The sequence below is a fragment of the Venturia canescens genome, chromosome 8 (assembly GCF_019457755.1).
Source record: "Venturia canescens isolate UGA chromosome 8, ASM1945775v1, whole genome shotgun sequence".
NCBI classification, from domain to species: domain Eukaryota; kingdom Metazoa; phylum Arthropoda; class Insecta; order Hymenoptera; family Ichneumonidae; genus Venturia; species Venturia canescens.
Genome location: NC_057428.1, coordinates 17,824,734 through 17,839,610, shown reverse-complemented (window position 1 = coordinate 17,839,610; position 14,877 = coordinate 17,824,734). Strand labels below are relative to the sequence as shown.

Below are 14,877 nucleotides of genomic sequence, written 5' to 3'. Positions count from 1 at the left end.
CGATGATTATCCAATATTTATTCATTTTCACTTTTTCGCGTGCGGCCAGTGCTAACTTTTTCGACCTTCCGTTCTTTCCTCCTGTGTATACTCTACGAAGAGAATCGATATTTTTGATGTGAAGAATGTTGTGGGCCGGAAGAAAGGGAAGGGAGAAAGGTAAGAGAGCAAGAAAAAGAGAACGAGCAGGGAGGGAGAAAAAGGTAAGAGTTCACCTTGGCGTACACACATCGCGGGGCAATGCATATTTAATAATATCGATGGCGGCGGTGTCTGCTGGATTTGCAGGCGGAGGAAAAGAGAATAAAGCGAAGAGATGGAGGAGAGGAGGGAAGGACGAGGAGCTGCGGCAGGCGGGGGGCGAGAGAAAAGGACGGTGAGGGACGTGACTGTAAGTACATACGTACGAAGAGCAATGAAGGGTGGTTCGAGCACGCGATGGTAGTTTCGGTGTCACGGGCGAGCGGCCCTCCGGGTTTGGACTTTTCCAGCGTTTTTCCTCCTCCTGAACGCGAATGCGATTGAAAAAAATCATTCGCGTTTTGTAACTCGGAGTGAAGAATCGCGAGGCTAATTTCGGCGCGGCTTTTCCAGCTGAACTTTCCCTCCCGCTTTCTTCGATGTTTTCACACGCGCGCGAACCTCGCCTCGAGAAAAAACGCTGCTCCAAAACTCTGCGATTACGCGCCACACGTACGCGCACCCGCAAAGTATTAATATTCGTATAAACATACTGAAATTTATGGGGAGATTGAGAGACAGGAGAGAGCTCACCGCTCCGCGGAGGAAAAGCCGCGTGTCAGGAGAGTTTACAGCCGCACGTGAATGTCAATAGCAAACGTAATAGGTGCAGCACCCGCCCTCGGAGAATGGCCTCATAAAGTTTGACGAATTTAGAAGACGAGCAGAGCCAACGAGGAGCGAGAGGGAAGCCCAGAAACGAGAGATGAAGCAGCCCCCCGCGGTGAAAGGGGCGAAGCTCTGCAGATACGAGATGTGCAGAATCCCAAATACACTCCCCATTCATAGGGTGTGTCGGAGCTCCGGACATCGGACTCAAAAAAAGTGTATAAAAAAATAAAAAAAAAAAAAAAACAAAATTCAATTGTTCTAACCCAAAATCACGACAACGGGAAGCAAATATTCAACTCCGCGAGTTTGATTGATTTTGAAGACGGATTTTTTACGATGCTGAAGTTTCCAACGTTGGAGTCCAACGAAATGATCTAAAAAAACTGTCCAATAATTTCAGTAATTCTCCAATTTATTTCCAGTCGAATTTGTACTTTGTAGTTTTTTCAATCTACACAATTATGATTCGTGAAATAAAAAACTGATGGATAAATCATTTTATTTTCATTCATTTCGTTGGACTCCAACGTTGGAAACTTCAGCGTCGTGATTTTTTCAATTAGCATCCGCATTTTGACTAATGCAGCAAAATATTAATGAAATTTCATTGAAATTTGTAGCTTCAACCGGAATAAGAATAATTCTCATATAATTTTGTTGTTCATTCAAGCAACGAAGTTTGATTGGATTGAAAAAATATGTAGTAATTAATTCGTAGAAATGCGCGGTTAACTGGACTCTCTTTTGCTCTTCCGATGATCAAAGAATCGATGGAGATTTATTCTCGAAATTGTATTAAATTGTGTGTTCAACTTATTTGTTGAGATCGATGAATTTTTAATTTAATGACAGCGGTTAAAATAAATTCGTAGTAAAATCGTCAAGGAAATGTGACAACGGACATTTTCTATTTCAACTCTCGTCACTCCTCCAAATCTAAACTCTCAGAGCTGCATAAAAAAATCGCCGAGTCCGCGGCGCTCGGCACCGGAAGTGGCCGGGGGGAACTCGGTTTTTCTTTCGCGAAACTCGAGATGGGCAGAGCCGCAGAGGCCGGATTCTGCGTGTCGGTCTTCGCAGCAGCATTTCGTCATGCCTGACGAAATGCTTCGAGATTTGAAAAATTCAAAAATTTCCCCAAAATCCGATTCGCCGGTCATTGTTATTGGCTACGAATTTTCTTACGGGCGCTCGTACCTTGGAATCTTGAAAAACGATTAAAAAAAAAAAACTATACTTGTTTCATTCCGCATTCAAGCGTCGTGTATGGACTCGGAAAAAAACGTGCGTGATTCCTCGGTAATGGATGATCGAGTGAAAAAGTGGAGATTGTGTTCGGTGATTCGAGAAGGATGGGGTGAGAGTCCAAAACGATGAATAGCAAGTGACGCTTTCGTAATTCTTATTCGGGAAATCTCGAGTGTTTTTTTTTTTTTTTTTTTTTTTTTTTCATCGAAATTTGCTTCTACTGTGACGCAGCGAAAATGTATGAAAATGTATTCAACGGCTCGAGCACGAAAGCGCTCGTGATGACGAGTATTGTGGGAGGCTTTCCGGTCGTGAAAAATAGCGAGGAAAAGTATGTGGCACGCCGGAAGTAGTTGTTCCTCGGAGTGCGCGCAGGGGGTGAATATTCGCAAGAATATGAAGCGCGGCGCAATTGCAAGTGTGTTACGAGGAGCACGCGTCGAAAGAGAGAAGCGAGAAAAGAGGAAAAAAATATCTATTTGTTTACAAAACGAGGGCGACAAAGAGAGAGGCGCGGGGCTCGCTTTTGTTTATGTTTCGGCTGTCTCATTTACCGCGCGCGTACGTGTGCGCGCCTCTCTCAGCCGCAAGGTGAAAAGAGCGCGCGGAGAGTGAGCACGCGCGCGCGGCTCGACGTTGCAGAGCTTTTTTCTCTTCTCGAGTCTCGTGTTCTGCCATCTCCGCTTCCGGATCCGGTCGAGCGTAGAACTTGCACGTCCTCTCACCGGCCCGTCCCGCTCCCTCGAGCACTCCAAGCCAGCGGCGGGGTAATTATATTCAGGAGAAGAAAAGTTGGAGCGAGTGCAAAACGTAAATGGCGAGGGGGGCGCTGTGTCGCGCGGGGCGAAGGGCCTACGCTCATATTCGTATTCCGTTCGAGCCACGCAGACGAAGTGTCAATTGCACAAGAGTGACATTTTCCGACTGAGTGAGAACACGCGCCCGCGGAGGTGCCTTTGTCTCGGCTGAATTTCAATCGACTTCCTCATCCGAGCGATCTCCGTCACGATCAAGTAAAAAAATAATAAATCGTAACGATTTACGCGGGCCCTGGCGATCGAAGTTTCACCAACTTCACAAAATTCTGTAAAAAATCTTTGATTTCTATTACAAGTATATAGCCAGGCTTCGAAGAACTTGCAAACGTTTAGAAACGTAGCACTGAAACCAGCGAAAGAAACGGAGAGGCCAATTTTTCACGACGCTGAAGTTTCCAACGTTGGAGTCCAACGAAATGAACGAAAAAAACGTTTGTAATTCACCAATTTTTTATTTCACGAATCGTTGGTGCAGCTTGAAAAACTACGAAATGCAAATTTGGCAGGGAACAAAATAGGAGAATTGCTGGAATTATTGGAGAGTTTTTTTCGATCATTTCGTTGGACTCCAACGTTGGAAACTTCAGCGTCATAATTTTTCTCTTTTATTGATGACGTATCTCAAGAAAACTCGAACGAGAAAACTCATGGATAACTTGATATAAATAATTATGGCTATCAAAGTGACAGCCAACATTCTCTTTTCAACACTCGACGAACGAAAAAAAAGAGAAAAGGAAAATACGACATCAACAGTTTTTTAATCCAATCCCAGATCGTAGGCCAATCAAATTGTATTTGTCAGTTATAACTGTTTGCTTTTTCGACACTAAGATGCCTGCAACCATGCATAAAAGTATAAAACGCATTCACACGTACGTCCACACGCATACTAGTCCAAGCATTATTCGAATTTCCATTTATTCGCGGCCGTGCGCCAGTACAAAGACATTGACCGTGTGAAATGCTCTGTGAAATCGGAATTCTCAATATTGACGTGTCCTTGCGCCAAAAATTCGTTGGTAAATATATATAAAACAAAGAAAAATATAAATAATGATACATACACTCGTCGAAGGTCGAGGATGATCCTCCTTGCAACCGGCCTGGACACGCAGCGGATATTTACGATATGAAAAGTTGCAATATGTTTGCCGATACTTTCGACGAGCTCCGGAGATTTAGGAGGACTGAGACTTCCGGTTTATTTCTCGATACGATGCTACACGATCGGTGCCAGAGGCGCGTCAATTGACCGCAAATCGGAGGAGATATTGGCACGTCTGTCGTTGACTAACGCACGGGACCGACTAAACTTCTGTCATTTTCGAGATCTTCTTATCTCGATTCGCAAACACCTATTCGTAAGGTCTCGTGAGATCTGTGACGGAGCGGAGGGGTTTCTCCTGAAATTTCTCCTCACTGCAAAACAAGGCGCGCGCTGATCGTGAGCTCATTCGGTGCTATTTATTCGTGCGAATTAACGAGTTTATATTTCCATAAACTTCGAGATCCCTTCGAGCGAGAGCAACGAGAGCGCAAGATTTCATGAAATCCGACAAATGATTATGAACTGAAGGGAGAAACAGGCGACATGTTATTATTTATCCGAGAGATCGGTATGAGCCTTCGAAATAATGGCACGAAAACACGATTCTCAAGATGCGATAATTAACGAACGCGAGAGTATAAGCGCAGAGTAATTAAGGGAGGATAACTCAGGGCGCCTCGCACAGTTTATACGCGACGCGTCTCTCACTCGCACTTTATTTCCTACGCGAGGCGCGGCGCGATACGTGGCTGGAAATGCACCGAAACTCCTTCGGGAAAGCCTGAACAAGAGGGGGAGAAAATAAGGGGGAGGGCGGAGAACTCGTTGAGCAAAACACGTATCTCGGCATATAAGGCAGCCAAACGACGTTTTATACCCGCAAACCTCGTCCCAACAGAATGTTACGTGTGACGGATATTAAAGGGAGAATCGCTTCGAGTATTTCCGGCGTTTTCATTTTTTGCGGAGCTCCTCCGTTTTTTGGCCATCAACTAATTTGTCACGCGTTGATGAGGAATAAAGAACAGCGAAATGTCAGCGTCGCTGACAACTGAAAAAAATTTTACACGGGAAAGGTTCGAATGGCGTTGCGGTAATTGAAAGGGCGAGGAGCTCGAACTGCTGAAAATTTGGACGTAGCGATGTGTCACTTTTCATGAAAATCAAACGGGTCTGTCACGCGCGGAAAATTTTCATTTGTACGCGGTTTTCCGTTGCCCAAAAGCCCAATTTTACCTCTCGACTTAATCCGCGTGCGTTTGTACCAAATTACGCATTAAAATCTCGCTTGGAAATTAACGCACAGGAAAGAATGTTTTCATCGAATAACGAAATCTGATGCGGTTGGACGAAAATCCATTGTTTTACGTTGAATAATGAATTTTCATCCGACAAAATCGGAATTATTCGACGAGCAAAGTTTCTTTCGGTGTATCCTCCGAATAAAATGTTTCCCCAACTTTTTTTCAGTGCATCAACAAAAACTTGATTTATCCGACCGGCAATTTGGGCGCCTCCAGGTGTGCGCGGGGCCTCAAATTCTGAGAAAAATGAAACCGAGCACAATGTTTCGTTAGCGGAGGAACGTGCGCCCTCGCCGCGGTAATCAGAATTTCATGTTTTCAAACTGCTCTTTCAATACGCTCAATTCCCTGCATGCATTTTTTCCTAGAACTTCAGTGGATTTTTTTTTTTTTTTGCGCGCACAACGCGCTCGAGTATTTATAGGGAAACGCGGAGGCTCAAATGTATATGTATTGTGCGCACGAGAACCGAGCGGAATAAACAGAACGCGATCCGAAGAGAGAACAGATAAAAAACAAAAAAAAAACAAAAACAAAAACAAAAAAGAGACAAAGGGTCAGATTAACACCGCTCGAATCTCGATATCGAGTGGAAGGATCCTTCAAAATCGACGCTTCTGTGGCACGCACGGATGCGTACATATTTCATCGATACATGTAAACAGTCGACTTGCGGTCGAATACCGATATTTGGTTATGCAGCCCGTGGCTCGACGCGGAGTTCCAACGGCTCGTTGTTGTGTTGTTGTTTGGGGTTTGGGCGAGCGGGAGCGCGAGGACCTCGCGCACATGAGGGCACGAGGAGGGGAAACTGGAAGCGAGTCGATACCAAAAACACAATTTCGAGTCTTGGAAAAAGGGGAAAAACGATTCCGGGCAACAGTTTTGTCGCGGAAACACTGAATTTTCAGGGGAAGAGAGAAAAAAAAGGGGGTATGGAAAGTGTGAGAAAAATTGCGATGGAAAAATATGGGAAACGTGCTCGTGAGGCTCGTGTTGGAGGGGGGCATAATCGCGAAAACTTCGTTATCGCTCTGCGCACACGCGTGTGTGCTTTATTGGAATAAACACGCGGGCAAGACAATTCGTTCGTCGAGGTTTAATGAACAACAAATTTGTAACCGCAAACTCAATTTTCAGGTATGCAAATATTTGTAAAAGCGAGAAACGGAGAAAGAGAGGGCGTGCCGATCGATCGCCACATTCGGGGCCTGAGTCGATCAATTAGTTTCTTTTCCCTCCGCGTTTTTTGCCAACTTCTCATTGAACGTTGATGAAAAATGTGCGGGGAAAAGGGAAGAAAAAACTGGACGCTCGATCAAACTTTTTCTCGGCTGTTGGATCGAAAAAAAGATTGAAAGGAAAGAAAAAAGCGTAGATAATATCGTGGAAAATGATCAATTAAGGATTTAATTGAGCCAATGTTTTGCAATCAGGTGCTGGGCTCTCCCAAATTGCTTCAAGTCCATATTGCCAATATTGAATAGTTTCGCTTCATTTTGCGAACGTTGATGGATCGAATCGCTCATCTCCATATTGCATATATTATTCATGGACCGAGAAATGAAGGACGGGGGCGAGGGGAGAGTTTGATAAAGCCCGAAGGCGCCGCCCGAAGTCCAGCCAAATTTCGGTCATGTCGTTCCTCTCGTGAGTCAATAAAACGCCTGTCGGCGTGGCCGTGCCAACCGTTTCATCGATTCCTCGATCGTTTTCCCAAATTGCCAGTCAAACCCGTCGAAATGAACGAATAAAAATTGAGGGTTGAAAAAAAAATGACGGCAAACAAAAACAATAATAATTGCACGAGCGAGGAGGAGACGAGACTGGAGAAACGACAAACTCGTTACACAGATATTCTAAATCGTAACGAGCTTTTCCGCGGAGCAGCGAGAAACAAAAGTTTCAAATGGAAAGGAAAGTAAGAAAGAGAAAAAGACAAAAAACTGTCTGGCTCGACAGAGATCCTCAACGAAAACAATCGTAACAGCCAATTAAGAAATAAGGAATATTCTTGAGGGTGAAACAAAAAATATTGCGTCTCACCGTAAATTGAAATTATTCATGAGTTCGAAGTCGAATGTTGAGGAAACGTTGGACGAATGAGAAAGGGAGATAGGAACAAAGGAGAGTAATTTGATTCTGTCAAGACGGTTCTCGACTGGTTTACTTCTGTCAGATTGATGTTTTCAAATTGATACGATTCATCCAATTTATGCGTTCATCTCAATATATATTAATGAAAACGCCAGGAATTGAAGAAAAGGTTTTTTCTATCGCATTTATACCTGGAACGAGTCGCACGGAGGGGCTGGAAAATCTCGAGAATCTTTTTCGAAATTGCTTCTTTCGACTTTGTATCATTAAATTATTCGCGGTAAATGTGGTGGAAAAGTTTCCTACAAGTTTGTAAATCAGAGACAAACGCGCGTTACAAATTTATAATGTGGATGCAGATTTATATCAGTGTTAGGTAGAGTTATACAACATAAAACACGCCTGAACGCGTGGCAAAGAAGATGGGGAACCGAGGAAGCAGAAAAAAGTATCCCGAACTCTAATAATCGCGTTAACGATGTCCGCGACCGGTGGCAACCCATTTACATCGACCCCACATTAACCCATTCGTGCCAAACCAATTAAGACATTTTTCTTTCCTGTCCCTCCATTCAAAACCTCGTGCGAAATGCTTTTATTAAAAACAGAAAATTATGGTTTTCGAGAATCAAAAGTTGTTCGATGTTATAGAGCCTGTGGATCTCGAAATCAAATCGTACGACGTATAATGCACGTTCGAAACAAAGTTACACGAGTTTTTAGTTGGTTATATTTACAGTTTGAATATAGAAAAGTTTGTCAGTGCATGCCAATTATCGTACGAAATGTTAAATTAATGAAACACCTTAAACAATGAAAAATGAATTTGAAACAGAATAAACTTTATGCAGTTGAACCGAAAATGAAAATTCAGAGGAAAACAAAAATGTATAAAAACTCACAGTATCGCTGACATTTCCATGTTTCGTTGGTCTCACCTCGTCTCTCTTCGTTGTCTCTACATATGTATACGGTAGATCTGCGCTGAAACTCAAGTACCGAAGCACTCGCAAAGTATAGGTGAACAAAAAAAGGAAACGTTTTCCCTGCGGCGTCCGTTTGTTCGTTTTTCCTGGATCGCCAAACTCTCGGTTGAATTTAAAACTTTGCTATTTGCTTATGCACGTGTGTGTATGTGTGTGTGAGCGTGTGTGTGTGTGTTTGTGTTTTTGTCGCGTAATAAAAACTCACTTCCCCCTGTGGGTACTTTGCGTTCGTTTCACAATAAACATCAAAAAAATGTAGTCGACTACCGGAGGGTGTATATGAGAGAATATAAAAATAACCTCGATGGATATTGGTTAAAAATTAGTAAAAAAACACAAATTAGGTAGCTCAAACTCTGGTTAACAAGTTTTGCTGAGATAAAAAATAACTTCACTGGAACACGAAATCACTGTATTTTGTACACTTGACACTTGACCTATTCATGAAATGACATTTTAGTCGGTTCATTCGGTTATCACGAGTGAAATAACAATACTAATAATTCTCGTTTTGATTGTGTTTTAAATTTTGTCTCAAAAACGATATGGCGGTCTCTTTAAGCATTGCTGATTTAAACCGGCTTTTTATTCGAAAAATCGAGTGATTTTGACGGAAGGCTAGCGAAACAGGTCCAACCGACACGCGAGCCGCGACTCGACTGATACCCGTAACCCGTACTGTCGTGTACGCGGAATGCCGAGCCGAGCCGGCAGAGGGTGGGGGTGTAAGCGCGAAGCGCGAGCGCCGGTTCGCTTCCCCGAAGCCACCCCTACCATTTTGCTCGCTGTTTGCATTCGCCGGCCGGCGACATTGAGTCGTTGAGCTTCGAACGAGGCTTTCTTCCTTGCCTATGCACGAAAATCGAAGGGTCGAAACTCCTAATATCCAAACTATATGTAAAAGAAGGGGAAAATTCGAGCTTGCCTGAATGAATGAACCCTACTGCCCCTCGAACTTTGTCTCGACTTCCTCTCGCTCTCTTTTTGCTGCTCTCTTTATATGTACATAATCCACTCTCGATTTTTTTCTCCTACGCCACATCGCACGAGGGGTTGATTTGATATATGGCGTATACATTGGATCTCGAGCGACTTCACGATGGGGCGTATCAAAAATACTGTAGAAAATATTCTGGAGCACTAGAGATAGCGAGGATAGAAATGATAGGCGATATATAAATTTGCCCAAGGCGATATTCTCTCTAAACTCCCCCGAGAATGTCGCTTTGCTCCCCCTTAAAATTCACTTGGATTTTTTTGACGATATATATAATCCCCGCTTTGAAAAAGATTTTCATCGACTGTCTTTATCTCGATTTGAATATAAAACGGTCGAATTTATCATGAAAGCTTTGAACACAATTTTATGAGTTGTGAGTCTCGAAATTAGGATAGTACGAGAAAATTGTCTTTGGCTGACGGCATGCAGTGAAACGAGTAGATAAAGTGGCATTATTTTTCATATTCGATTTATCTATCAAATACTTCTTTACCGGCAGCTGGCTTTTTCGCTCCCTGCACAATATGAAGCCGAAATTCGAACGAATAGCAAGGTTAGGCTAAAGCCACGTGCCACGTGCTTCTCTCCGGAGTTCAAATTCGCTCCGACCATTTGCGATAAAAACAATTTGTATAAGTATTGTGAACAATGAGTTTTACAATTTACGAAAACGACGTAATACTGTGTACGGGTGAAAATTTATTGACTCATGACCTATCGAGTGACACGACGAATTCGTTTTCACTGCCAAAATTAGCAATCGATGACAATCAAAAACATCACAACAATGCTGACATGGACGCTTATCACGGCATAACCACAATTTTCACGTCAACAAACGGAGAATATTTGGGTGTGTGTACAAATCGTAAACAACTTTGCGTTTACGAGAGACCATCTCGACGCTTGATCTTGAATCGTACGCTTGCAAGGGCGGCAAGCAGGGCGAGATTCACGCCTGACAACGATATTATCGTTGCTGACAAATCGGGCGATTTATATCTCTACGAAAACAGTGAAAATTCAGAAAATTCCGGAAAACTAATTTTGGGTCACCTGTCAATGTTGCTCGATTGTCTGGTGACTAGAAACAATAGACACGTCATTACAACTGACAGGGATGAGAAAATTCGAGTTTCTTGTTTTCCCAATGCTTACAACATTGTCTCTTATTGTTTGGGTCATGAAAAATTTGTCACTGCCGTAAAACAGTTACCACAAAACGAGGAAATCCTCGTTTCAGCTGGTGGTGACGGGCAACTCAAATTTTGGCATTATATCCAAGGAAAAGAACTCCTTTCATTCGACTTCAGCGACAAAATACCAGCTGTGGAATTGGAAACTCTGAACGAAAGCTTGAAATGTTTTGAGTTGACTGAAAGTGTTAAAACTCTGCCAGTAAAACATTTGCGAATACAAAGTCTCGATGAGAAGCTTGCCACACTCATCCTCAGTTTTTATAGCAGTAAAAGAATCCTCGTTTACTTCATCAGTAAGAATCTTGAGCTACGATACTCCGAGACTCTAATTTTGGAGCAAGAACCCCTGGAATGTGTACTGAGAAAAAACGAACTTTGGATTCTCGATGACGAAGGTCTCCAGCTCTACACATTAGAGGATGATAAATTTAAAGTGTGTGCTGATAGAAATAAATGTTTGGCTAGCCTAAATGACAGCTGGAGTGTACTCAGAAGAAGCGCAAACAAACAAAGCCTTTATCCAATTCTATATAAACGTAAATTTGACAATGTACAGGAATATCAAGAAAGAAAAAAATCACGATTGGCTACTTAGAATCTCTGCAGATTGATTATGTTGATAAAAACGTTTTTGTGGGCTATTTTTGTGAATTATATATGAAATATAAAACCGCTCTGTGTACATCCAAAATTTTGTGACCATACGCCGATATATTGTATATTTGCAATAAACTGTTGACCACTGTTACCACTTTTTTATAGTTCATTTAGCAATGAAGAATCCGGTACTTGTTGCTGACAGTAAAAAACCAAAGAGACCTAAGATGACTAATAATTTTGACCGCTAAGAGTAGTACAGTTCTTTTCGATTATTTTATTATTAAATCTTAGCTGGAACCTCGAATACAAACGTGGGTTTCGTAGTTGTCTCGTGTTATATAAGATATACCTATACTATTGATATATGCAAAGAATGAGAAAGAAGAAAAACTACACGGGTTTGTAATCAAGTTTGGATTCAAGTTTCTTGTTGTCAGAGACTTTACGGACGGCTTTCATGAAGTCTTCCTGAATGACGTATTCGCGTTCGAGTCGAATGGCAAATACACCGGCTTCAGTGCAAACATTTCTAAGATCGGCGCCATTGAAACCATCTGACAATTTGACGACGGCCTCATAGTCGATTTCACCATGTTTTGAAATGCCAGCGGCATGAATTTTCAATATTTCCAAACGGGCTTGTTCGTTAGGCAAGGGAATTTCGATCTTGCGATCCAATCGACCGGGACGGAGGAGGGCAGGATCAAGAGTGTCCGGTCGATTAGTAGCCATGATCATTTTGACTTGGCCCAGCGAGTCGAAACCATCCATTTGATTTAGCAGTTCCATGAGTGTACGCTGAATCTCACGGTCAGCACTCGTACCTTCGGAGAATCTTCTGCCTCCGATCGCGTCGATCTCATCCATGAATATTATACAGGGCTGATGGTCACGAGCATAATTGAACATTTCTCGAATCAGTCGGGCTGATTCACCAATATATTTGTCCACTATAGCGCTCGAAACGACCTTCAAGAAGTTTGCGTCCAATTGACTCGCTACTGCTCGAGCTAGCAAAGTTTTTCCTGTTCCTGGTGGTCCGTACAAAAGACAACCCTTTGGCGGTGTTATTCCCACACGCTGGAACAGCTCTGGGTTCAACAGTGGCAATTCTATAACTTCTCTCAATTCACGAATTTGCTCTCCCAAACCACCAATCTCCAGATATGAAACATCTCCTGGATCCTCATGGGACATGTTATACACCAACGGATCAACCTAGAATTCATTATCCGTCAAGGCTCGCTGTTCATTTCCAACTTGTCAAAGATCCTTTTAATTATTGTTACCTCACGAGGTAGATAACGCATTATAGTTAATGTCGTCATATCCAAAGCTACTCTTGTTCCAGATTTCAACTTTGCTTTGTCCAGTTGACGCCTACATCCAACTACGTAACGAGGTCCATTCGTTGCCTTCACAATGACTGCAATTTATTGTTTCAATATTTTTCAATGAATTTAGATATTTCAAACACGTAACAAGTCGTGAACATATCAAACCAATAAAAAAAATGTTAAATTCGTTATGCATCATTTAATTTAGAATTCACTGAATAAGGAATGTTACGTGAGCTGAAAAATTGGAGTTTCTATCAATTTTATTCTTTCAACTAATAACAGTACTGATTGAAATTGCTTCTGTTCGAGTGTGGCATGAAGCTTTCTTTTGTACTTACATTTTTCTTCGGTCAACTGTTTTAAAACTTCACCAACAATCTAGAAGAATAATTTAAAGATTTGTATGTTGAGTGGATTTGAAGGAATGAGACTTTAGACATATTCTGAAAAATTTAAGGTATTTACCTGTCCTACACTTTGAAGAGCCTTCAAATCGTTCTCCGACTTGTCATACTGCTTGGTGAGATCTTTAAGATGTTCTCGTACTGTGAGGTAAAGTAAATTGGCAATTTTATACAATTTGCTAAAATTTCGTGAAAAATTAGGAGATCAATTGACTGAAAACATTGTTGATGTAAGTTAAGCGATAGCGATCGTGATCTTTGACAGAGAACCAATACAAAATGAGGTTACAATGTTCTTTTACTCCATACTGACGAATCCATGTTTATTTTTCAACGCTATTTTGTATGAATGTAATGTATAACACTTACCTTCTTTCAGACGAGATTCTACTTCCTTATGCTCGAGGAGTTTCTTTCTATATTCCTGAAGTGCTTTTTCTCTAATCGGCTCCATGATCGAGACCATTACTTCACGTATTTTGCTGTATAACGCTCGACAAACTGGTTTTATGAAAAATTGGGTAGGGGGGTGGAAATCGTCCGAAAATTCACTAGGACTCAAAAACCTAACCTAACGTCAAGGTATAGTTCGAAATGTTAAGCACAGATGTCAACACGGTTGTTTTCGTCGATAAAAAAATTCGACGACAGAGATCTCAATTTTGTTGACAATCGTGTGCAAGCCTTAAACATTATTCTACCAAAAATCAAATCGACTGTAGTATTAAAATAAACAATTAAAAAAATGTCTACCACGTAACATATCATCTACCAAAAAACATTTCTACCACATAAATTTTCTGTCATAACTTTTATGTACCTTGTCATTCAAATAGCGATGTACATATATATACATAAACAAACACGTGATGAACATAAAGACTCGGGTATGGCGCAATATTACCCACCGTGCATATTCCCCATTAAAATTTTGCATTGGCATCACTGGGCTTGAACACGAAAATTCATAGAGAGGCATGATACTAATAGAAAATATTTTTCTGTTTTACCATTCGTTATAAATATTAATGAATATGTAGTATACAGATAGAGCGTCGGGTTGTATTTTTTGGAGTCAGCAGCGCTGATCACTCGCTAATTCAAATATTGAAGTGCTCCATGAGTACTTGAAGAAAAAAGATACGACGACAGAGATTCTCAACTTTGTTGACAGTCGAGTAAAGACACATTTACATCTTTACCAGAAACATTTCAACGAAAATTTGCACAACTACCACCATATATCAACTCTGCAAAACATTCTATTCGTAAATCTATAAATCGCAACGACTGTATCATGAAAATAAATAATATGAAAATATTATATCTAACGGTTCATTATTTGAAAAAAATACTTCCATGAAATATCCAAACGTCATCCTGACGTTCACGTGTTTTGATCATTCAATCAGCAGAATGTCTACATTTGTAACATGAAAATCATTTTTCATATTTCGCGCATTCGTATTTAAAAAAAAAATCGTTATAGTTACTCACGGTTACAGGAACGGGCCTCGATCTTCTTCCTACCTTTTTCTCCCGCGATCCTTGCGTCTCCGTTTTCCTCGACGATCCTCTCCCTCTCCGTCTTCCTCCACGATCCTTTCGCTTTCCCTCTGCCTCTACGATTCTTTTATCCTGCTCCATGATCATAAAGAACTTTCCAAATATTTTCAACACACTTTTCTTCCAATGTTTTTTCGTCCTCCCATGTTTGGAATTTATCATTTCACCTTTAACTTTTGTTATCACTTCACCGTATCGCAGAAAATCGTAATCGCGATTCATTATCACAAAGTTATATTTCCGCTGGTCTTTTTTTCGAGAACGAACTTGGGTTTTTATTCACCAAAAATTTAACTTTATACCGACGCGAGAGAAAAAATTCGTTATTTAATTATACGACCGATTGAATACGAAAATTAACATAAACGAAAAAAAATATCCCCATTTTCAGGGAGGTCTCTTCTTTACCTAC

At 41.4% G+C, this 14,877-nt stretch overlaps 3 protein-coding genes across 4 annotated transcripts in view; 1 reads left to right on the top strand and 2 right to left on the bottom strand.

Moving 5' to 3' along the window:
- Positions 1–9,082, bottom strand: part of gogo (golden goal) — a 69,768-nt gene extending 60,686 nt beyond the window's left edge. The window contains exon 1 of one of the 2 annotated variants that reach the window (XM_043425648.1): positions 8,273–9,082. The gene's annotated coding sequence lies outside the window, so the exon portion shown is untranslated. The remainder of the gene's footprint in view (positions 1–8,272) is intronic. The other variant, XM_043425649.1, reaches the window with a different exon arrangement.
- Positions 9,083–9,910: 828 nt separating this feature from the next.
- Positions 9,911–11,303, top strand: wuho (tRNA (guanine-N(7)-)-methyltransferase non-catalytic subunit wuho). Its single transcript, XM_043426373.1, has one exon. It carries the CDS (start codon positions 10,005–10,007, stop codon positions 11,148–11,150), a length of 1,146 nt encoding a protein of 381 aa, XP_043282308.1. The 5' UTR covers positions 9,911–10,004; the 3' UTR covers positions 11,151–11,303.
- Positions 11,304–11,409: 106 nt separating this feature from the next.
- On the bottom strand, positions 11,410–13,429 carry Rpt4 (Regulatory particle triple-A ATPase 4). Its single transcript, XM_043426372.1, has 5 exons — positions 13,269–13,429; positions 12,961–13,040; positions 12,834–12,873; positions 12,445–12,581; positions 11,410–12,373 (listed from the first exon to the last, which is right to left on the bottom strand). The coding sequence occupies exons 1-5, from the start codon at positions 13,363–13,365 to the stop codon at positions 11,546–11,548; spliced, it is 1,182 nt and encodes a 393-aa protein (XP_043282307.1). The 5' UTR covers positions 13,366–13,429; the 3' UTR covers positions 11,410–11,545.
- Between the last annotated feature and the right edge of the window lie 1,448 nt (positions 13,430–14,877).